General features: G+C 46.8%; 1 protein-coding gene across 1 annotated transcript in view; it reads right to left on the bottom strand.

Annotated features, from left to right (window-relative positions):
• The window catches only part of LOC138505127 (uncharacterized), a 91,424-nt gene that overhangs the window by 18,557 nt on the left and 48,983 nt on the right, over positions 1-23,884 (bottom strand). Inside the window, exon 3 of the mRNA XM_069625421.1 lies at positions 10,924-11,001. Within this exon, the coding sequence (XP_069481522.1) occupies positions 10,924-11,001 (78 nt within the window). The remainder of the gene's footprint in view (positions 1-10,923; positions 11,002-23,884) is intronic.

Here is a 23,884-nt window from a genome sequence, read left to right as displayed (position 1 = left end):
TTTATAAAATCCTGCTGGATTCTTCCTAATATCTGGAATTGATTGCCTAATGGTATTCACTTCCTGTCTAGAAAACGGGACATGGACAAACTGTGAGACATAATGTGCTTCAATAGTGGTGGCAGGTGTTACTGCTGCAGCATTAGCTGGAATCTCTACTTTGGGAACAAATGTCGGAGGAACTACCCTCATCGGCCATTGTAAAGAAGGCAAATCTGAACGTCTATTAAGCAACAAGGCTAAATCAAGTGACGAAAAAGTCAATGCAGTATCAGGCGAAAATGCTCTTTTATAAATAACCATAAAATCTGTGGGACAACATACCTTTTTCTTCATAAATTCATCTTGTAAATACTCAACTATCACCTGTAACACTTTCCTTTGCATTACCAGAGCATACTGACTAAATGTGTCATGCACTTCAATGGGAGAAACTGAAACAACGGAAATCCATCTAAGAGTGTCTCATCCATTCCCAGGCTCGCAGAATCTGGGAAAACCTGGAAGATCAGCCATGCACCTCTGGGATCAGCGCTTCTGAGTCGGAGGATGAATGGACCAGGGTTACCCGAACCAAAAAGGCCAATAAGGCAAAAAGGGTCTTGCTTAAGGACCCATTGAAACAAATAAAGGCAATAAGGAGTGTCATCACGCCTTATCATAAGAATGCCAAGTATTCTGTTTCTATAAGCAAATGATGGAGACTTTCCATTTGAAGGACAGCCAAAGCTGTATTCAATATGTAAAGTGGACCTTCTCACCAGAATACTCCAGTTTCTTTGCGGGGCTGGAGGATCAAAACCATTCAAGGTGGTCCACATACAGGGCGGCCATCTTGAAACATTTTTCTGTGCACAGAAATCCTCAAGAGGCTCGCAAGGCAGCCTACAATTTGCAATGTGGGGAGGATCAGGCCCCACAAGAGTTTGTGCAAGAATTAAAGCGTGCTTTTGCGCAGACCACCAGAAGGGTGCGCACGGATAGCAGAGAATTTATCAATACGTTTTTCCATGCCTTACCCAAATCCATAATGACCCAGCTCGTGAGAGATTTTCATGAGAAAAGATCTTTAGACTGGGTCATTGAACAGGCTACCCGGATCTATGAGGTGCAGAAGCCCAAATAAAAATAAAAATAATGCACCGAAAAACCCCAAAACCAACAGCACCCCTGCTGCTGCCAAGGTGGCAGAGGTAAAGGTTGCCCCCGTTTTAGATTTGGAGATGGGGGGCCTAAAAACCTGCCTGCACCAAATAATTCACAGCCCAGAAGGCCCTCGGGCCAGTCACAGACAGGGAGTCGAGGAGGTAGTCCCACAAATGGGGTCCCCCGCTCCCCTGACTATGTAAGTCCCCACTACAAGGGAAACCGACCAATCCTGGGTTATGTGTGGACTCCTCCAGCCCAAGGGGGGGGATCCAGCCAAGCACCTAACCCAGGGAACTTCCCTCCTAACTTCCCCCAGAAGGGCAGAAATTCTCCAAATCCTGGGCAGAACTTTTTCCCCAGGTATCCGCCCAATTTCCAGCCACAAAATCATCCATCCTTCTTTCCCCAATTCCCTGAGCCCAGACAACCTAATCCGGGAGAGGGGAGGCCAAGGGTGAAGGGGTACCAAAATCTTCCCAACCAGGGGTACTACCAGAGAAGGGATAGCTACCCTTCCCGGGATCAACCCAGGGGAGAAAATAGAGCCCCGTATCAGCCTGAGCGGGTTTCACAACTTGAGCGCCAGGTCCAAAATATGGCACGGGATCTGGGTCACATACTGAGGGCTCAACAGAACCCTCAGATGAGCATGCCACCGCAGAATGCCCCAAACTCTGGACCTGGTGCTCCAGAACAATGACGGGGGCAGCACCCCGATAACCCACCGGTTCCCGGGGAGGAGGCACAAGGGAAGGGGGGTGTAAAGCCTTGGAGGAAGCTTCCTTCCCAACTTGTAAACAGCCCCTGGAAAACCAGGAACCGGAAACAAAATCTCCTGCCCCTGAAAGCCTGCCTCCCAAGGAGCAGGGGGGGTAGGAGAAACAAAGGACCCAAACAGACCCACTTTGTGGAGGAGGTACAGGTCTTCCAATTTGAGGGAGAGGGATCCTCAGAAGATCCTGGGAAAAGGATCTTCTCCTTCAGAGATGGGGGAACTCCTCCCAAGGAAAAATGGGTCCCAAGGGATTCCAATCCAGACTGGGGAGATGTGGAGACTGAGCTACCGCCGCCCATCATCTCATCCCAGAACCGACAATACCAAAATCCCATGGGTCAAACCCATCCTGATGACTGCCTCCAAAAAGGGGAGGGCGGCCCAGAACCCGAAACCATTTCCAGTTGCCAACTTTTTCTTTCAGATTCCCCAGGCTCTCCACAGAATTCTGCCCAAATATCTTCGCTAGCAATGTCCAAAACCAGAAAGTTAGCCCACCAGTTGTCCAAAAATGTGCATTATCTGTGCCCCCTTGAGGAGAAGGATGCAAGATACTATGCCCCGGTACAAGTACAGGGGCAGGGTACAATTTTGGCACTGGTGGACACTGGATCCCAAGCTACCCTTCTGTCCAAAAGGGCCTTTGAGGAACTAAATGCAGGAAGGGGGGAGAATTACCAAATTCCTCTCACCTCTCTTCCTGGACAACTGCAGAACTTTGACGGGAAGGAAATTCCCATTGAGGGGACTGCAGACTTGGACATTAAAATTGGGCGCCACAAGATGAAACACCCGGTCATAGTAGTGACTCCAGAGGGCACCCCTTGTTTACTAGGGAATGACCTCCTGAGAAGGTTGTCACCCCTAATAGATTGTGTAAACAAGGTCCTCTGGACCCAGACTAGCCGACCAATAAAAGTAAAACAGAGTGTCAACCATGTTAGTTTAAACGGCACCTGCCACATGGTTGAACAAAAGTCTGACCAAGTAGAATATCACTTCCAGAACAACCAAACTCCAGACGTGACAGTAATAGCAGTAGGACAACAGACTGGTGATGGGGGGTATTCCACACTGGAAGGAAACACACTGAAATTCTTTACTAATCCACAATCAGAAACTCCCACTCTTATAGTCCAGAAAGATGTGAAATCAGCTCAGAGCCTGGCTGATATTCTGCAAATTGGAGAGCAGTTGTTCATCCCTGTTCAGTTAAATGATGGGAAGGACTCTGTTCTCGCTCGAGTGTGTGTGAACAACGGTAAGAGCTTCATCAGCGAAGCCATGTTCCGCCAACTCCCAAAAGATCCAGCCATTCCCACATTCAAACTGATAGACAAATGGGAAATGGACCTGGAAGCACCTAATTCCAAACATCTCCTGCCAAGCAGGTGTATGCTCAAAATCTACATTGGCAACAAGAGCATAGTCCATAATTGTTGGGTCGTGCGAGACGTCACTGCCGCCTTTTACTTAGGCAGTGACATTCTCAATCGCTTTGCCATTAGTTTGGACCTAATAAACGTCAAAGCTTGGTCCCGATTAGCGGATAATCCCATGGGCTTTGATGATCCAGAAAAAGCATTTAGGTCAGCTCAATTGCTACCTTATGCAGTTGAAATTCAGCTCAAAGAGGAAGTCACCATCCCAGAAAGGACCCGACAATTCTCCCTGGAAGTGAAAGTTAAAAGAGGACAAAAATTGCAAAACCCTGATGCTTATATTCATCTAAATGCTTCTCTCCAACAGCAAGGGTTAGGGGTAAACCCAACACCATTAGTCAACATAGAACATGACACCATTCCAATAGAGGTGGATAACAGCGACTTACAGAGTATTACTCTAGCCGCAGGCACCACTATTGGAATGGCGGTTGATGACCGACATTTCTCTATTGATTTAGGAAATGAACTGTTAGGACCAATCCCCAAGGACTGTTTTGACAGTCACAGTGAGGACAATACAACACCAGACAGGATTTTCACCCGGCATGGGGGGAACTTCCTGGTGTACACTTCTTGCCCTTATGGTAAGGAAGATGTGACTTGTGACTTCAGGAGGGATGAGGTGATTTTCCAGGTCCATGAGGGCTGCCTTTCCCACCTGAAGCCTCCAGTCCAAATCAGCACTCTGACCAGGGACTTCTCCACCCAGCTGGAGGAGGCCGCTGAGATAGCCAAACCAGAAGTCTTTCCAGGCTTCAGGCAGATGGTGGAAGAGAGAGTCAACCTAGCTGATGTCTGTGTGACTCTGGAACAGAAGCAAAAGTTGAAACAAGTTTTCTTGGATTTCCAAGATCTCTTTGCGGTAGACTCATATGACTGTGGTCGCACCGACATCCACACCACAACAATTCCCACGGACCCTGGAATGACTCCAGTGTTTGTGAAGCAATATCGCTTGCCTCTCGCATCCATGGAGTCCCTTACTGAAATAATTAAGAACCTTGAGTCCCGGGGAATAATCCGTCCAGTCCACAGCACTTTCAATAATCCGGTGCTGGGAATATTGAAGCCAAACGGCCAGTGGAGATTCTGCGCCGACCTTAGGGAGCTCAACAAACGGGTCCATACTTCCCGATGGCCTCTGCCCTACATTGACCAAGGGCTGGCCCAGATCCGGGGTCACAGGTATTCACAGCAATAGACCTGACCAATGGATACTGGACCATGCCTGTCAGTAGGGAGGACCAATACAAACTGGCTTTTACCTTTGGGGGCCAGCAGTACACATGGACCCGGACTCCCTTCGGATACCTCAACTCCGGCAATGAATTCAACATTTTCCTACATAAGGCCATGCCCGACCTGGGTGCGAGGGGCAACCTGGCTTATGTAGATGATGTCCTCATCAAAAGTTCATCTGTGGAAGAACACATAGCGGAGATCCGTTATGTTCTGACGCAGTTGAGGGCCGCCAGAGCAAAACTTTCCTTTCAGAAAGCACAGTGGTGTAGAACCTGTGTTAATTTCTTGGGGCATGAGATTACTCCTCAGGGTCTCTGTCCCCAAGAAAAGAAAGTGGAAGCACTTCAGAAACTGAAGGATCCCACAACTCTGCGGGAACTAAGGAGCCTCCTTGGACTGACTAATTACAGCAGAAAGTTCATTGAAGGCTACGCAGAGATCACTAGACCCCTGATTCATCTCTTGAAGGGGGGGGTCAAGTGGGAATGGGGTCCAGAACAATCCGAGGCAGTAGGACAACTCAAAAGAAGCCTCTCACAAGCGCCTTGCCTAGCTTACCCTGTCAGAAACAAGGAGTTCTTCCTGGAGACAGGGTTCTCTAATACGTGCTTGACGGCAGTATTATACCAAAAGCATGACAAGGTCAATAAAGTAATCTCCTATGCGAGCAAAACTTTATCCTCTGTGGAGGAAAAATTCAACGATTGTGAGAAGGCACTCCTGGCAACGGTGTGGGCATTGAAGAATTACCGCCCGTTTATCCAGGGGGAACACATCATAGTGGATACTCCACACCAGCCTCTGCAATATCTCCAAAGTGACAGAATCCGGGCCGGAAATGTGAGTAATTCCCGAATTACTTCCTGGATTCTGTCAATGCAAGGCTTTCCTGTGGAGGTCAGATATGGCCAAAACAAGAAGAGTCCCCTCGCGCAAGGTCTGGCTGACTTGCATGATTGTGCCAGAGAAAACTGTCTCGAGGACGAAAGTCTAAAAACCAAGGACAACATGGAGGCATACCTTAATTCCCCACACAAAGTCCTTGAAGAAGACAAGTGTGAGGGAATGCCCACTGTCTATGTGGATGGATGCTCTTACCATGTTGACAAGAACGGGGTGAAAGAACTGGTGGCCGGCGTAGGGAATGCATGGGTGAAGGAGTTTCCAGAACCCTCCGCTGGATACAAAATTGGTCCCCGAAGTAGTCAGGTGGCAGAATTGATGGCTGTGCATCAAGCCATCCTCACTGCTGTCCAACATCAACTCCACGAACTGGTCATAATCACAGATTCGGATTATGTACGGAACGGGTTCGTGGAGCACCTGGTTAATTGGAAAACCAGAGGCATGTTATGTGCTAACAACAAACCCCTGAAACATGGGAAGTTAATCCAAAACATTGATGATCTGGTCACATCCAATGGGATGACCATCTACTGGAAAAAGATCAAGGGTCATTCCAAAGTAGAGGGACCAGACAAAACTGGAAATGACTTAGCTGATCAGCTGGCCAAAACCGGGGCCATCCAAGGGGATCTAATAGAAATAGAGTCCCTGTTGGGGGAAATCCAGGTCACTGCTATCACTAGGTCCCAGACAAATGCTCACAATGATCTTTCAACTGCACAATGGAGTAAGGAGACCTCTGATGCTGATTTAATTACAGCTCAGAAGGGGGATCCAATTATTGGTAAGTTTTACCAACACCTTGAGGACCCTGAGAACTTTCCCCTGACGGATACCGATTACATTGGGAAAGAGGACCTAAGAGTGTTGATGAAATGTCCAAAAATGTTCCGAATCCAAGACGGTTTGTTGGTAAGGAAATCCCAAGCTGGCCATGATCAGTCGGTGGTTCCTACCTCATTCCGAAACCTGATGTTAAGTCACGCCCAAGATGCGGCCACCGCCGGTCATAGGGGTTTTCACACAACACTGGAAATCTTAAGAGAGGTTGCATACTGGCCACACATGGGGCAGGACCAAGTGGGTGGAATGTCTCCCGGCACCAAACTGCAAGGCAGAAACAGCAGCTGCCCTGATGATTAACCACATCTTTTCCCGTTTTGGTCTACCTCAAAGGATTGAGTCAGACAGAGGTAGCCACTTCACCAGTGAAGTAATGACAAAGATGTGGAGATACTGGGGGTCAAAAGAAAGCTACATATTGCTTACCGGCCAGCTTCTTCTGGGGCAGTAGAGAGATACAACCAAACCATTGTGAGCATCTTAAAAAAGTTTGTGGCAGATTCTGGGCCAAGTTGGGATATCCGACTACCTCTGGTCCTAATGGCCATCAGATCTACCCCTTCATTTGCAACTAAAATGTCACCATTTGAGTTGATGACGGGACGCAAGATGGTGCTTCCCCAGCATTTGCTCTACAGGACCCAAGAGCAGACACTGATAAATGCCTCCACAACTCATGAGTATGTGGAGAATTTAAGGAAACACCTTCAACATGCTTTTGCCTATGCTCAGCGGAATCTAGAAAGATCAGCCGAGAGCATGAAGACCCACTATGATTTAAAAACTACCCGAAAGGAATATAAGGTGGATGATCGGGTCTATCTATACAATTTCCAAAGGATCCAGGCCAAACAGCGAAAATTCTTGCCTACATGGAAGGGACCGTTTGAAATTATAGACAAGATCTCCCCTGTGGCCCACAAGATCCGCATCCCCAAAGGCAGTTTGGCGGAAGGGGAAGACAAGTGGGTACATATAAATCAGCTAAAGTGTTGCCATCCCAGGCACACTCTGCAACAACTGGAGGAATCCACTGGAATCCCAGAGGGGGCCGCTCCAGAGTAACTCAGTTCCAACCCTAAAATATTCCACATATAGCATATAAAATTCTGTGATCCTTGTATATATATATATATGTTCTTGTCTCCTAAGTTAAAAAAGAAAATGTATATGTTCATATCTTCTGATTCATAAAATGTATATGTCCGACACACCATTAATAGTGGTGGAAAAATGTCTAGGAATGTGTATTGCCGCTTTGCTTTATCATCCTAGGAGAGATGAAACCATGGAGACTGACCAAGGAGGACGACCGGGGACCGGGAGCAGAGACCCGAGGGGCCCGGGGTACCGCCCAATATTCCCATCAGGACCGGCGAGGAGAACCGATCAATCCAACTGGATGGGGGAAAAGATGCTGAACTGTGCCATCTACCCGAAGAAGATGAGGAGAACATCTCAGATCTTGCGAGTTCCATCTGAGAAAGGACAGAATGGCCATCGCAAGAGGGGGGGCTTGTGGGATGTTTTTACCCATGCATCCAAGCCCTACAATAAAACTGTGCAGTACTGGCATGGAAAACATCATGATGGCCAGAACTCCCCAGAGAGTGCACAGGGAAAACATGAAGAATAGGCTGCCACCCATTTTTCCCTATGTTGTGAGCACAGGAGGGCACTGCCTAAAACCACCATTGGGCTACACACACAGTAGCCTGAAACCATTGGGAATGGCAATGCTGATTGTCAAAAAAGCAACTCAGAACTGTGGGGAATTCATTTTCTTAATCCCAAAAATGGTTGCATTACCAGTACTCACCACTATCAGAAAGCCGGCGTTTTAAAACCACCAGACTTTTGTGTAAAACTGCACAAATGAAACAAAACCAGACCAAGGAAAGACTTGCTAAGAGGTGGAAGAATGTAAAACCATATTCTGAAATGACTTGAAGGAAGTAATTATTTAATGTATAGGTACAAATTGTCAGTTTGATTTGAATGTAGAAAACTGGGAACAAAAATTGACATTTAGCTGAAACCTGGCTTAGTGAAACTGGATTCTGCCTGACAACTACCCCCGACAGGAGAAACCTGTTCAGCCACTCTTCCCAGGCCTAGCTGCATCCTGCTTCCCCTTGCCAAAAGGAGTTGTCACCTCTCTGATTAGATTAGGGGTGGAGCACCTGGGAACTGGAAGGAACAGAACAATGCAATTCCCTTGACTCAGGCAAATGTTATATTGGGGGCGTCGTAAAGTGGCTTCCTCTCAGGGGAAACTGGGAGGGGCAGTGCCTCTGCTAGCAGCTGAGCTTGGGGGAAGTGGATAAACCAGTTATTCCACCCTGTGATGTGGGAAGCCACACCCCTTTTTGACCAGGGCATAATTTTAAAAAGATAGATAACTCATAGTGCGGACTTGTCAGAATTATATAAGTAATATCATTATTTTTGTGATTTTTCTGTGAACATTTTGAGAGGCGTTAGGACCCTGTGGTGTATTCTGGGGGGTTGCTAGCGGAAAATAGGGTCTCACTCCAAATGTCTGCATGTTAAAAATCTGACACTTCATCAATTAATGTCCATACTCCTTGCACACATGTGTGTAATTTTGGGTAAATGTCCGATATTGCAAAACCAGTTAAAAAGCGCAAAATGTTGTCATTTTTTAATGCAAGCCCCCAGGAAGATCAGAGGCGGACAAGCATGGACCATAAGGAATATATAATGTGCACATGTAATTTCAACAAATTGTATATCTGGGAAGGATGTATTTGAATCAAATATAGATTGGTGGGCAAACTGACCAGGGGAGGATCCTCTGACCCATAAACAGAATTCATCATGATGACAATCCATTTCCTTCCCCCAATCATGGGAGAGGGGAAGAATTGGGCCAATGACAAGTAGAGAGGGGCAGGCTTAGCTAGGCCCAGGCACGCACCCATTTCCAAAACACATAAAAAGAGACTGCTGGGACAGGTAGAGAGATTCAATTCCATTTGCTGCGGAGCATGCTGACCGACGACTTCACATCCAGAGATCCAGACTTCAAATCCATCAATCTCCAAAGACCAGAACTTTACTTCAGAACTTAAAGCAAGGGCCTAAACCCACAAACTGAGAACTCTTCTCAGCAGGCCTCAGCAACCTTAAAATCATTTGCAAACTATTCCAAAGCCGGGCGAGCTGTTTGAATTCTTTTGCCAAGAACAATTGCCAGAGACCAGACCAGAGATCCAGAGTGACCCAGACCGCTGTGAGCAGAACCAGAGAGCTGACCCAGATCACTGTGAAGTGCCAAGACCAGAACCGGAGTCCAGTCCAAAACCTGACCAGATCCGGGGCGAGGCCTATTTCAAATTTATATTGTGAGTACCTAGCAGAACTGTGCAGAACCAATCTCTTAGTTAAAATAATCTAATCCAAACTATTTTAACCTAAGTAGAACAGCCTGCTAGAAGTCGTGTCATCTGTCATTTGTAAAGCTGCACAACTGTTACCTGTCAATTCTGAAGCTGCAAGCTGTCACCTGTCATTTTGAGTTTTACTTTAAATCCGAAAATCTACCTTTATTTAATCGTCCGTATAGCTGGAACCGTTTGGGCTAGGAATGAAATGTAACTTTCATCTGAAAGCTTAGAATCTAAGCTTTCCAACGAACCTAAAACCGACTTGCTACTCCTTATACTTTTGCCGTAATCGCAATTCACGCACTCGCAAATTTTGCCACGATATGCGATTTGGCCTGATTTCTTTACCTGTAAAAAGATAGCAGCTTTTTGCTTTCCTGTGCTAAAAATTCGTTTGTCTCTTAATAACATCCCTGAATCATTGCTAAAGTGAGCCTGAGCTCATCCCAAGTATCTCTCACTCACCCTGAACCTCCTAAAGGGAATTAAAAGCATTTTCAGCATATTTCTCACTTCACTGCCACCACATTCAAAGCACTTGGGCCTGTGTTTTAAAACTCATACCTGTTTTCTCTAAGCTTGCTGGGGTGGGAATTGAATTTCGTATTGTATTTGATTACATTCCTGAGAACTGTGTGCTCCTCTTTCCATCTCCTTCCATTTCTTACATTGCATAGGGGAGGGGGTGAATTGCCAGAGAAAAAGTGATTATCTTATCTTTTGCTAAAATCATATCAGGTATTTCTGTACTGCATTTTATTCCTCATTGCTTTTCCCTTGAAATCATAAAAGTATTTTTGCTACTTTATCCATCCTATACTAACTCCTCATTGATTGTAAAGAAGCGTGCTAGTGCCAGATTACCCATTGTTGATCAACATCATATGTCTAAGTGTACTATCAGATCTTAAGTTATAGAAGTGTGATATATATATGGTTTAAAATTTCAAATAAACCTTTTAATTTGCAAAACAAACCTACTTCTTGGCTCAGTGGGGTCAGGGGGATTCTAAGAGGAGGGTGTTATACAAGGGTGGTCATCCAGAGTACTGAACTGAATATAAAAATACATCAATAAGGGTTTTCCTCAGCATCCCAGTCTAGGCATTGACTTAGCTGTAGTGTTGATTGAATATCGCTTACACCCCATTACTCTTCGATTCCGGTCTGGTAGTCTCGTCCTCATCTAGCGATGTGACATCAATCTTGAGGGTCCCTATTCGGGCACCATCTGAAAGATTAAAGAATATTGAGGCTTAATACCACATAATAGAAATACGCCAGTCACGAAGTCAAAGTATAATGTACATTTATTAACACAGCTGTCTGGCTCTCAACACCCCACAATGTGTGAAGGCAGACACTGTGAAATAAGAGAGTGCTGGACATTTTAAAAACACAAGTATTTATACAAGTTTTCCACAATACCAGACACATCGTCCAGCCCCTCTTCGTGTAATACATTTACCAAGGGTTCATGGCCTATCCCCATAACTAAGTAATGCTTAAACATCTTTGAATAGTTTGTTGTTTTCCTTTAAACATTTCACATGTTTTCCAAATATAAGACACAAAGGCAACTTTCCTTATTTTGCTTGCTTATATTTGTCTATCGTTTGTTCTTGAGTTTAAAGTCAGCTTAGTTTCATGGAGCGAAAACAAAGATTTCTGCAAGCGGAGCATGTTCAACTATTCATAATTATACTTTGCTGTTTGAATGGAGAAGGCACTATTGAAACAGATGGTATCTAAATTACTGATTAGTACAGCTTTTGTTTAACTCCAAGGTTTCTCAGTGTAGGACAAACAATCCACTTCATCAGCTTCAACATTCTTATTTTCATTGACATCATGGGAACAGTACAAAGTTCATTTTGCTCTGCTGGAGCCAAAAACACAATTCTAAACATGGGACAGAAAGCAAGAGGTGATCAAAATGGTGGATAACTCAAAATGGCGGTGTAGTCAGCCTGTTTCAGGTTCATTCAATGCAATTTATAATGCAATGCGAATGTGCTTAGGCCAATCGCTTACTATCAGGCAGTATTCATGCAAAATATACTTTTACAGTAGGTAGATGAGATGTCCCTGAAAGTCTGATGGAAGGCCAGTGGGCCAGTACATGATATGTAAGTTAATGGTGCTGTTAGGGGACAAGGATAGTTTGGCCGATAGGATATCAGAATTGCCATCCGACGGGTGGTTTTTCAGTCTAAGGGATAGAGCATCCTTAGTGATAAGAGCTACTCCACCTCCTCACTGTGATGGTCTACCTTGTCTGAGGATGGAGTATCCAAGTGCAAGAGCTAGAGCAACAGCTGGGCCAGATGCCTCGTGCAACCACGTTTGCGTGATGGCAAGTAGGTCGAGGTTGTGGCTGGACAGGAGATCGTTAATTTCAAGGGCGTGGGCAGGGAGGGAGCGAATGAACGTTGAGCAGCGCGCATTTCAGGGGTCGTGATGGTGTGTTTCCTTCAGTGAATAGGTAAGGGTTATGCAGGGGTGGGGATGGTGAAGTGAGTAGTGGTGGTACGAGTGGATTTAGAATCTGAGATACCAAGTGGAGAAGATGGTAGTGATTCCAGTGTGAAGAGGAGACTGTAGTTGGAGGGGTGTCTGAGGGATGAGCGAGCACCCAACCTAAGGTTCCTGAGAGCTGTGAGTATGGGGCGGCAAGTAAGTTGTAAAGGTAGGGCGCAGGCCCTAAATCTCGTGAATCTGGTGGCTAGGTCTACTGGATAAGACAGTGATAATGAAGCAGATGTGTAAAGTCATGGAGGTGCCAGAGGGAGGCAATGTGTGTAGAGGGGGCAAGAGGGGAGTAGTGCTCAGTGGTGATGTTATGATGCAGAAGCGGGGAGCAGGAGGAGAGGGTAGGGTTGGCAGTCAATAGAATGAGAGAGATTGTGGGGAGGTGGGCAGTCACTGAGGCTATGTTGATGTGCCAGATAGGTGTGTTGAGGTGTGTGCTTAGCTGTATAGAGATGTGGGAGAAAGGATACGTGTGAGCCTTGGGCAGCATGGTAAATGTGGGTCAAAATGAAGACAGCTGCACTCGCAGCGATCCTAAGAAATGGGGATGTCAGGCACAAATGCCATGGGCTGGTACACAAGGGTGCAGTCATAAAGGTAGGGGCAAATGTAGTAATACTGGCAGACACAATAAAAGAGGGGACGTGCAGTGACTATACAGTCATTGTAACTGCAGCAGACGCAGTAAATAAGCAATCACAGTAGCATTAATCACAGTAGCATTAGATACAGTAAATAAGCAATCACAGTAGCATTAAATCACACTAACATTAGATACAGTAAATAAGCAATCAAAGTATCATTAAATCACAGTAGCATTAGATACAGTAAATAAGCAATCACAGTAGCATTAAATCACAGTAGCATTAGATACAGTAAATAAGCAATCACAGTAGCATTAAATCACAGTAGCATTAGATACAGTAAATAAGCAATCAAAGTATCATTAAATCACAGTAGCATTAGATAAATCACAGTAGCATTAAATCACAGTAGCATTAGATACTATAAATAAGCAATCAAAGTATCATTAAATCACAGTAGAATTAGATAAATCACGGTAGCATTAAATCACAGTAGCATTAAATCACAGTAGCATTAGATACAGAAATAAGCAATCACAATAGCATTAGGGGAGTGCAAGCACAATCAAGTCTGGCGCTGTGGTGGAAGGCAAGTTACACAAAGTACAGATGTGAAGCACGCAAGATAGGACGAAGTTAATATGATCATGGTAAACATAGTTGCTACTTTAGCACGGAGCAGCAAATACATAGCAGACATGCTTGATATGGCACAGAGAAGGGTATATAGATACAGGAATACCTTTGCCGAGGTGTGCATGCTGGGCAGTTGGCTAAGTGTAGCAATTGGCAAAAGTAGGTAGAGTGAGGAAATCGAACACGGTGGTTTGCAATAGTAGCTAAACAGCACACTTTGCAGTGCTGGGCTAGGCAATGCAGTTGGCAGTACAATGGGCATATGCTAAAGACAGATTTGGCATGTGCAGAGATTTAGCACAGAGCTAACATGGGCATAGGCAAGCTACAATAGGAGTAAGCTAGATGCAAGGCTAACATAGGCGTAGGTTAAATGCAACATACAGTAGGCATAGGTGGAAGGCAAAATTACAATGGTCATATGTGCAGAGAGATAGCGCAGAGCTAACATGGGCATAGGAAAGCTATAATGGGAGTAGGCTAAATGCGAAATTACGAAGGGCATAGGTAAAAAGAATGACTGGCTAGGATATGCGAAAAGAATATAGAACTCACAAGATCAGAGTCATGAAGCAATACTTACCTAGGCATTGGGGTGGATACAATGCTAGTATAGGTAGTAAAAAGGTAGAGATGATTCCAAGGCCAAAAGCTGAGACAATAATGGCGTGAACCTGAACCAACTAGTAGATCAAGGTTTAAACTTGAAAAGGAACGTTGTGAGGTCGCTGTCGGTAGTGGCTTATGAGTCTAAGAAACTGTTATTGGAATTATTAGTGTATCCTCATCATATGCATCATATGCATAATATGCTAGTTCTGTGGGTGTAGCACCAATGTACAATGTCATGCAGAGTTGGGTGAACTCGAGGTGCAGGTTTACCTCCATGCAAGGGTAGGGGATACACAATGCGCCCCGTAGCAAACCGTAGCAAACAGGGCCTTTGGCTGCGGGCCTTAGGAGGGCGGGCCGGCTTTCCGCCTGCCGGAGTATGTGATAGGCTTTGAAGCCTGCTGACGAATTATGGTTGCCTAGCAACGCAATAAACAATATTGCAGCGCTGGTGTGGCGGCCATTTCCAAGCAGCTAATTTCGAATCGGGAGCCGGTGCTCTGCGTGGCAATGGTGGCTCTGTTTGAGATCTCACCGTTAATTAGGAGCGAGGCAGGTGAGGAGGCAAAGGGCAACGGCTTTTCAGCTTTTGGGCAAATAATAGCTTGAGAGACACTCACAAGCTATGTTGACTGGATTTGAGATACAACATTAAGGGATTGAGAGATTGTATGAAATCCCGCCAATAGTGTTCAAGAAACCTTTTTCTTTTGCACTATTTAACTTTCAATAAAACACAACTAATTTTGGTGCAACAAATCTGATGCTTCTCTTTATTTTCCATGGTCTTGCAGTGGAAGTGGCAATACTGGGCATAGCTAAGACAAGTGGGTTCCTACATTGACGGGTAGTACTGCCCCTATTGGGCAATGCCATTATGGGTGTGTTCTTCCACTACTGGCATTATTGCACAAACGCAAAGTGTGTTCTTAAGGGTGTAGTAATGGCACTTTTGAGCAAACCTAAGGTGAACATGTTCTTACAGTGGAAATGCTGGCATATATTCTGGATAATGCATTGGAGAGTGCCTCTGTGTTCTTTTTGTGATTTGTCACCTACTGGATTTTTTCATAGTTTACCCTTTCATGCTGATTGTAAAATATGTCACCTTTTGCCCAATTTCTCACAGAAAGTGTACTGAAAATGCTCCATTCTAACCCATTATTTAAAAATATTCCTCGGTGCAGAGTCTCCGAACCTTCCTGGCGGCTTTATGCTTCCTTGTAATGCTCGAGAGCGCAGGCACTCATTACTGGGAACTGTTTGTGACGTGCCCATTAAAAGACATTCACTAGCCACTACTTGTGAATACAAAGTGATGCGCTCATGAAAGTAAATAACTCTGGCTGGGAACTGATCATTGTTTCCCTCTGATAATACTCAGGTGACCCTGTATCTACTTTCTCCCCGCAACCCTTCAAAAAGGCTAGGCCAAGAGTGCTCAACCCACGTAGCCTGCATCAGGCAAGGCGCCTGCAGACGCCATGTTGGACTGCTTCAGAGGCACAATACAGAGACCCCTTGATAGTGCATTGTTTTTGGTTGTATTACTACAGTTAACCTATACAGATCTTTTCCATTCAACAATATACAGTTATGTCCATGAAATACATGAAAATCCTTCATTAGAAAAAAAAAAGACCCAGAAGAATGCACACATACCATAAGCCATCTTATCATCTTTCTGCTCCCCTCATTAAAATATAATGTATTCTACCACACGTCGACACATGCCTCAACACATCTTACACAATCAAGCACACATGGTAGGTTCTCTCCCCACATTATATACTTCCAAATGGTCTTCTCCCACTGTAAGTCATTCAGAGTAATATCTTTATAAGAGACTTACTCTCTCTGCAAGGGCCTCATAGTCTCTACTTAAGTGAAACTGACTTTCCAATGCTCTTTATTTTTACAACCTACTGTCTTTTATTTTAATGCGTGGGTTCTTCAGCCATACTCCCGTTATTTCATAGGCGTGATATTTCTAGAACTGAATCCACACATAAGTAAGTATGCCTTTTTTACCACACGCGGGAACACCTCGGCACCTTTGAATGGTTCAACATTTTAATAAACTCTCATGGCCCAAGTTGCTCCCCAAGGGAGCCCATATAAGTGCGTGTGATCATCCGTTTTGAGATTTTGAAGGATACTAATTTTGTCCATAGACAGTTTATCACATAACAACTAGTAGGAGTAGTCAAATATTTTAGAAATGTAGATTCCACAAAAGTACACAACACTTTAATTCATATGTATCCATGCATAACAACTACCCTAACTTGGCTGCACAAAGAGTGACACAATGCTTAGGAACATCCTGCTTGCCAAGACTCAGACTATTCTGAACTTGGTATGCAATCTTATAACTGCAGGAAAGTAACTGCAGATTCATTTTACCACACTTGTGTTCCTACTGAATTTGTGCCACAAGAGACTTGGGTAAGGAAATATGGGATGGGGAGACGGGTGGATTCTACCCTTGAAGTTTGCATAAACAATTGGTAAAACTTGTGGAGTAAGAAAACACAGTGTAAAAACACATGAAGCATCTGAAATTCACCTTTAATAACATTCCACAAGCTGCTATCGCCATCTTGGCAAATTGGCTTGTAGACAGACATTTAGCATGAGTGACTCATGAGGTTAAACTGACATGTAACTGCCCGCTGCTATTTACCCCTGGAGAAAAAGCCTGACTCCTGCAGACCCGGCCAATGGTATGTGAGCTACCATGCCCGCAGCCTGCCACTGTCATCTGGTTTCAGAGGCCAGGGACTAGCCGTCACTGCTGAACCGCAGACCCTCGATGATAGCCCTAGAACTATGGCTACCACCAAACAATCTGCACTGGTCCCCATGCCCCACAACATCTGACAACAACATCCCTGGCCTCCTGCAAGAAGCCCCAAACAGCAAGAAATGAAATGCAAGGGTTACCACATTCCAAGAACCCTGAACAGTCCAGCAAGCTTGCTTCTAAAGATGCTTTGCAACGTGTGTGTTTTCTCTTCCAGCATCTGCTGATTTTTCTCCAACTACAGAAGTTTTGGCTCACTGTAGGGACAGGAATTTTTAGGATCCACATCGCAAATGCCTGAGTTTGCTCTAGCAGGAGCCCCTTTTAAAGATCTTTCTCAGCTCCGCGGAGAAGCTGTCTGTGGCTGTGACCCAGACAGTGACAACTACCGGATCAATGGACAATGGACACGGGTCCCCATTGCTCTCAGATATTTCAAAAAAGGTAGCAGACCCTCCTCTCCAGAAAGAACATGGCATGATAACCTCTTCTGAGATGAGAGTTTGCAGCACACGCTTTGTGCTCACTGTACCTTTCACAGATGGGAAATATCCATTTGCATATAAGCCTTTGTCAAGCCCACATGGGCAGTCCAGCACCAAAATGCTATGGCAATTCCTCTCTGAACAAGAGTACCACCAGTAACCCCATACACGTGTTTCAGCCTTGTTGGGCCTCATCAGTGCGGTGAAGCTGAGCCTCTCTGAGCACAGTGAGCAGGGAGACCACGTTTGGTTGCTCCTAGGTAACCTAGGGTGACCAACCACAGGTTCCTTACAAATATTTCAAAAAAGGTAGCAGGCGCTCCTCTCCAGAAAGAACATGGCATGATAACCTGTTCTGAGATGAGAGTTTGTAACACACCTTTTGCTCACTGTACCTTTCACAGATGGGAAAATTGCTCTCAGACCTGGAGGGCAAGATGGATTTAACTGCAAGAGATAGAAACTTGATGAATTATCAGAATAGGGTTGTGAGGGAAATGAAGAAAGAGAGGATGTGTAAAGGCAAATTACAAGGCCAAAAATGGAAGGGTACAAGGAAAGGGTACGGAATAGGCTCTCACCCACGCCTCCAAACATTCTGATTTCTATTCATCACTGCAAACTATCCTAATCCCAATCCTACTGGACTTCTTGGCAACTTTTGATGCAGTGGATCACTCCTCTGCTCTTCGGACTGTCACCAACCTGGGAATTCAGGGCACTGCTCTTGAGTGGGTGGCCTCTTACCACATCTCTTGAATGATAGACAGGTCTGATCGTACCTCCATACTGTAGATGTGGAAGGCAGGCCAACATGGGGAAGGCCGGGTGGGAGACCCCAGGAAGAGCCGCAGTTTTGGGCCAGGGAATTAACAGACCCAGTGAAGGTGCTTGTGTGTGCAGGCAGACTGAGTCCCCCCACTGGCAATAACAGGCAGGCTACGCCAAACAGTGGGAACATAAATGAAGGCACCAAAGTCTTTGCACAATTCTGGAACAGATTTATTACAGGCAGAGATGTAGAGTTATTGTAAGCAGAGTATGTTTGTTTGTTTGTTTGTTAATTTATTTATATAACGCGCCTGGCCCGTAGGCATCTGGGCGCTTTAAAGTGGTTACAGGTAATAACAAGGTAATAGGTACAGGATAAACAGATACAGACATAAGTTACATTACATTAATTAGCATTACTTTACATTATTTACAATACAGGTATGTGACTAGGTAACAGGCACGGTGTACTACATTCTTTTGGCAGTTATGTGAGGTTAGCAGGTGGAGAGCCATGTTAGACATCAAGAGTGATGAGCCAATTTTTTGTGTTTTTTTCTGAAGCAGAGGAAGCGCCACCTGTATACTGGAGTTTGGGCCGCCACAGCTTCCCTCCCATTGAGGGGATCTTTTTCTTTGTTTGATTTGTTATCATATATGTTTCTGTATTTACAACACATACTGATTTATTTAGTAATTGTACTCACCGACTTGCAAAAAACTGTATTGAATGTTTCTTTGTTAAACCTGTTTGATTTTTCAACTTCCAATATTATTGACCACTTCAGACTGTACTTTAATGTTTTACATATGTCTTTTCCCCTTCATTCTTTTTAAATTGTCTTGAAAATGCACAATAAATCAATTTGATAAACAAGGAATGTTTTCAGAAATATAAATATTGTGGCTTAGAACATTTGTGATTACCTTGGTTTAGGTTACACAACCACACAAAATTGGTTGAAATGTATTCTTTAGAAAAAAAGCTAAAATTTGTTTCATTTGAGCATAGTGGATACCTTTGGTTTAACAAGAGATATTTCCTATAATAGTCCCAATCCACTTTATGCCTTAAGGGACGACCTCGATATTTTTTGCATGAGGAAGGAAGGTTCAGCCCTTAGTTTACTGGCAAAGAGTTTCAAAGGAGTTTCAAAGGTGAGATGCTAGAATGGGGAAGCTACTACCCCCTGCTCTCTTAAGGTTGTATCTAGGGACGTTAAGACAGTTAGAGTATAGGGTTCCAGTAGGTCGATCTGAATTGTTTTTAGAAAATGTGTCCACTAGATACTTAGGGGCAGAGTTAGCAAGACATTTGTGAGTAAAGTTTAGTGACTTAAAGTTAATTCTGTCTTTCACAGCTAACATTTACTAGCCGATTCATGGAATCAACGTGCGCGAAAAAACGGCGCACGCGTGCAAAAACGTGCGAATCGCAGTGAGATAGCGAAAATCGCAGTGCAAGTGCGTATTCGCACAGAAAACATCGCACATCTATTCATGGAAGTCCGTGCACACGCAAAATGTGGGAAGTGCGCTGAAAAAGTGTGCGGCGCACGCTGGCGCACGCTGGCGCACGCTGGCGCACAGGTCACCGAACGATCGGGCCTGGGGGAGCGTGTGCGTGTATTTCCGAGGTGCGCGAGAAGTTCCACACGCGATTGGCCTGGGCGTGTTTATTTCCGGGGTGTGCGAGAAGTTGCACACGCAATCGGGCCTGGGGGAGCGTGTGCGTGTATTTCTGAGGTGCGCGAGAAATTCCACACGCGATTTGCCTGGGCGCATGTATTTCATGGGTGCACGAGAAGTTCCACACGCGATTGGCCTGGGCGCGTGTATTTCAGAGGTGCGCGAGAAGTTCCACACGCGATTGGCCTGGGCGCGTGTATTTCAGGGGTGCGCGAGAAGTCCCACACGCGATCAGGCCTGGGGGAGCGTGTGCGTGTATTTCAGAGGTGCGCGAGAAGTTCCACACGCGATTGGCCTGGGCGCGTGTATTTCAGGGGCTCGCGGGTGTTTTCACACGCGATCGGGCCTGGGGGAGCGGGGTACGTGTATTTCAGGGGCTCGCGGGTGTTTTTACACGCGATCGGGCCTGGGGGAGCGGGGTACGTGTATTTCAGGGGCTCGCGGGTGGTTTTACACGCGATCCGGCCTGGGGGAGCGGGGTACGTGTATTTCAGGGGCTTGCAGGTGTTTTCACACGCGATCGGGCCTGGGGGAGCGGGGTACGTGTATTTCAGGGGCTCGCGGGTGGTTTTACACGCGATCGGGCCTGGGGGAGCAGGGTACCACTCACCGTCTGCCTTGCGTGTAGAAGAACGCGTAGCCAACACCCACCCGCTGTGAAGTAATAGGGTGTGAACCCCAACGCCTGCAAAACACACGCACCGCACCCCACGAAAAGCAACGCCCGTGCGCGATACGTCACAGACACGCATACGCGCTAAGGGCCTTTGGTCCAATGGAATCGCGTATGCGTGCTGACGAGCTTACGCGCTAAGGGCCTTTCCTCGATTCACACGCTGACGTGCAGAATTTTCCCGTGCCAAATCACTCCGTATCAAGCTGGCCACGCGTAAGCACACGGAAGACCACGCTCCTGCCCAGAAGGCCGAACTACTGCCCCCCAGAGCCCCGAGCACGCTCCCACCTGCCATCTGCTGCTGCCTGACTGCCTGCTGCCCACGTGCCCTGCCATTTGCTGCCTGCACATCAGCCAGGGGTGCTGTTGCTGTGACCACCCCTGCTGGAACCGAAGACTCCCGACTGGGATTCCATCGCTCCACAGCCCAGCCCCAGGACCCAGTTGCCCACCCACTCCTGCCTCTGGGGTTGTCATGTCGGGGCAAACACCATCTGAGACCACTGACAACCCCCGGCCAGAGAGGCAGAGGGGCACCAGCTTCAGTGCCACCGAAGTTGGTGTCCTGGTGGAGCAAGTCCTGGGGCAGTATGATGCCCTCTTCGGAAGTTCCCGCGCCGACAAGGGAGGACGGACTCGGATCTGGACTGACATCATGACTGCCATCAACGCGGAGGGGGTGGCAGTCCGCGACTTACAACATGTCAAGAAAGGCTGGGAGGACTTCAGGTCCAGGACCCTGAACAAGGCCCGGCGCCTCTTGAAGGCAGCGGATGCCAAGGGGCGCCGGGGCCACTTGTCGGAAGAACAGATGAGGGTCCTGGAACGCATATCCCCAGCGCTCCACGTCCAGGTCCTTGAGAGGCAGACCCGTCTGGAGTCGAGCAGTAAGTGTACATGCATCCTGATTGTGAGCTGTGCGTGTGGTGATTTTTCAGTAGTGTGCAGGTTGCACATCTGTTTGCATGGGGTCGAGTATGGGTGGGGGTGTACAAGGCCGTGGGGCTAACACATGCAAGGGCTGGAATGTGTGAGACATGGATGGTGCTTGTGTGTGTAGGCTTGCATGCCAAATGCAGTTGTGTGGGCACACATGTTTGGATGAATGTGTATGTAAATAGACATGTCCGTGATGTCACGCATGTATGTTGTTTTCAGCTACATGTATCAGCACTGTGTACATGTGCATGTGTGTGTATTTGACAAGGGTGCAACAGTGATGCAACATGGATGCATGTGACAGCGGCATGTGGAAGCCTGATCGGCAGATGTGACATGGATGCCCATCTGAACACTGCGACACTTGGCAGAGGTGTACACATGCATGCAAGTGTGGTGGTGTGTGTACATGTGTGGTGCACTTCCTGTGTTGCATGTGATGTCTGGCTCACCTTTGCCTGCTCATGCTGTTGTATGTGTATGGATGGTGCTGGCAGTTGCGATATGGCTGTGGTATGGCTCATGTGTGCGAGTTGAAATGACATGTGTGTTGGGGATTGTGATGACATGTCTGAGGTTTGCCAATGCCACTCATGTACAACTGTAATGTGTGTATGTGTCCATTGTACAGTGCCCTGATGCCTGTGTTTTATTTCTCCCTGTCTGCAGCGTCAACTGATGAAGAGGGCGGAGAAGGTGCTGTGGAGCACAGCGGCGGGGATCCCACCACCAGCCGGAGACGCAAGGCCCGGCTCCCCTCCCATGGTGTCATCTCGTCGGGGAGTGAGGAGTCCGGTGCCGCATCCCAGGCCGCAGCTGCCGGTGGGAGGTCCAAGAGGCGGAGGTTGGAGTTGGACTCCTCGGCAGCAGAAGGGGCAGCTGGGACCCCACAGGGCCCAAAGGGGGAAGATGGCACGGAGTCATCCAGGTTGGTGGGGGGTTTGGTGGAGGAGGAGGCCGTGCAAACAACAGAGACGGGGTCTGGAGGTGGGGATCCCACTGGTGCTCGTGGTGCAGTGCAGGACCAGGGACAGGAGGCAGCACAGGCCGCCGCGGAGGTGTCTGTGTGCAATCCTGTCCCTGATCCTGTCCCTGCATCATCTTGCACCAGCAGGGATGCCTACGTCCAGACCCGTTTTCAGGCAGGGGATGAGCTCACAACAACTGGCCTTCCTCTGCCTGCGGACGTGGTTATCCGGGTCCGGCTTGAGCCTGTCCTGACTGGTGTGGCGTTGCGTCAACGGGCCATGCGAGGTGACCTGCAGTCTTTTCATGAGGAGACTGCACGTCATCTCGAATGGCTCATTGACCACGTCAGCCTGCTGGGACAGGTCACCCAGGCCGGACCTCTGACGGTGCGGCCAGGCTGGTGGAGGAGGCATCCCTGCCACAGTCGGGAGTCGGACGTCCAGCAGGGGTGGCCACATCAACGACTGCACCCCAGCCGGCGGAGGATGTGCAGGCAGCAGGAGGCAGTGCACGGGCAGAGGCACAGCAGCAGCAGCAACGTGGTGGGAGCCATGAAGGCTCGGGGCCTTCAACATCGGAGGGGCAGGCATCGGCCGGAGGGCAGGAGGACCCAGGACAGAGAGTGTCTTCCGTGTGGCAGCGGTTGGGCCACGCCATAGATGCGGAGCGGCAGCGGGCGGAAGAGGCACGGCTCACAATGGTCAGGGCGGAGAACTCCATGCGGAGGGCCCTGAGGCGGGCCGAGTGCCTCGAGGCAATCCGCAGGGGTTTGGAGGTGGACACGTCGACGGCCCTGCGGACCCTCGGGGCCATGGAGGAGGACCGCCTCCGGGACATTGAGCAGGAGTTCGATGATGCCCTGGCCCGGGACATCCAAAAGTGAGCCGTCAAACTAGCCCGCTGCCCTTGTACATAGTTATGTAGGTAGTGTTAGGTTTCCTTTTTTTTTGGATTTATTTTGGACCTTTTGGACATTGGCCACATTTTTGTATATAGTTTATTTTATTAGTTAGTGTAGTTAGATAGGTTTCATTTGTTTGGTTGGGATAATGGACCCTGGCTTGTTCGTATGTACATAGTTCACTGTTGGATTGTATTTTTCTTTCACATATTAACCATGGAGCAATGGCTTTCAATTTTATTTCCCATTGGATTTTGATTTTCTGGACAGTGACTTTGGACACCATTAGTTTGGATTATGATTTTTGCTTTTGCTTTTTTTTCACAGACATGCTTCTTTTCATTTTTGTACATTCCCATTTCTGTTTCTTTATTTTTGATTCTATTTATGTTTCCTTTAAAACATATTTTTTTAGTGAACTTCAATGTGTAGTATCTCATTGGTTTCATACATATCATGATATGGGTTTTGAGATTCACTGACACCCATTGGGTGTATGTGAGGGAAATGCGTT

The sequence above is a fragment of the Ambystoma mexicanum genome, chromosome 11, assembly GCF_040938575.1.
Source record: "Ambystoma mexicanum isolate Mex_15411 chromosome 11, UKY_AmexF1_1, whole genome shotgun sequence".
NCBI classification, from domain to species: Eukaryota; Metazoa; Chordata; class Amphibia; order Caudata; family Ambystomatidae; genus Ambystoma; species Ambystoma mexicanum.
Note: the sequence above shows the minus strand (reverse complement) of the source record. Positions and strands in the feature narration are given on the sequence as shown.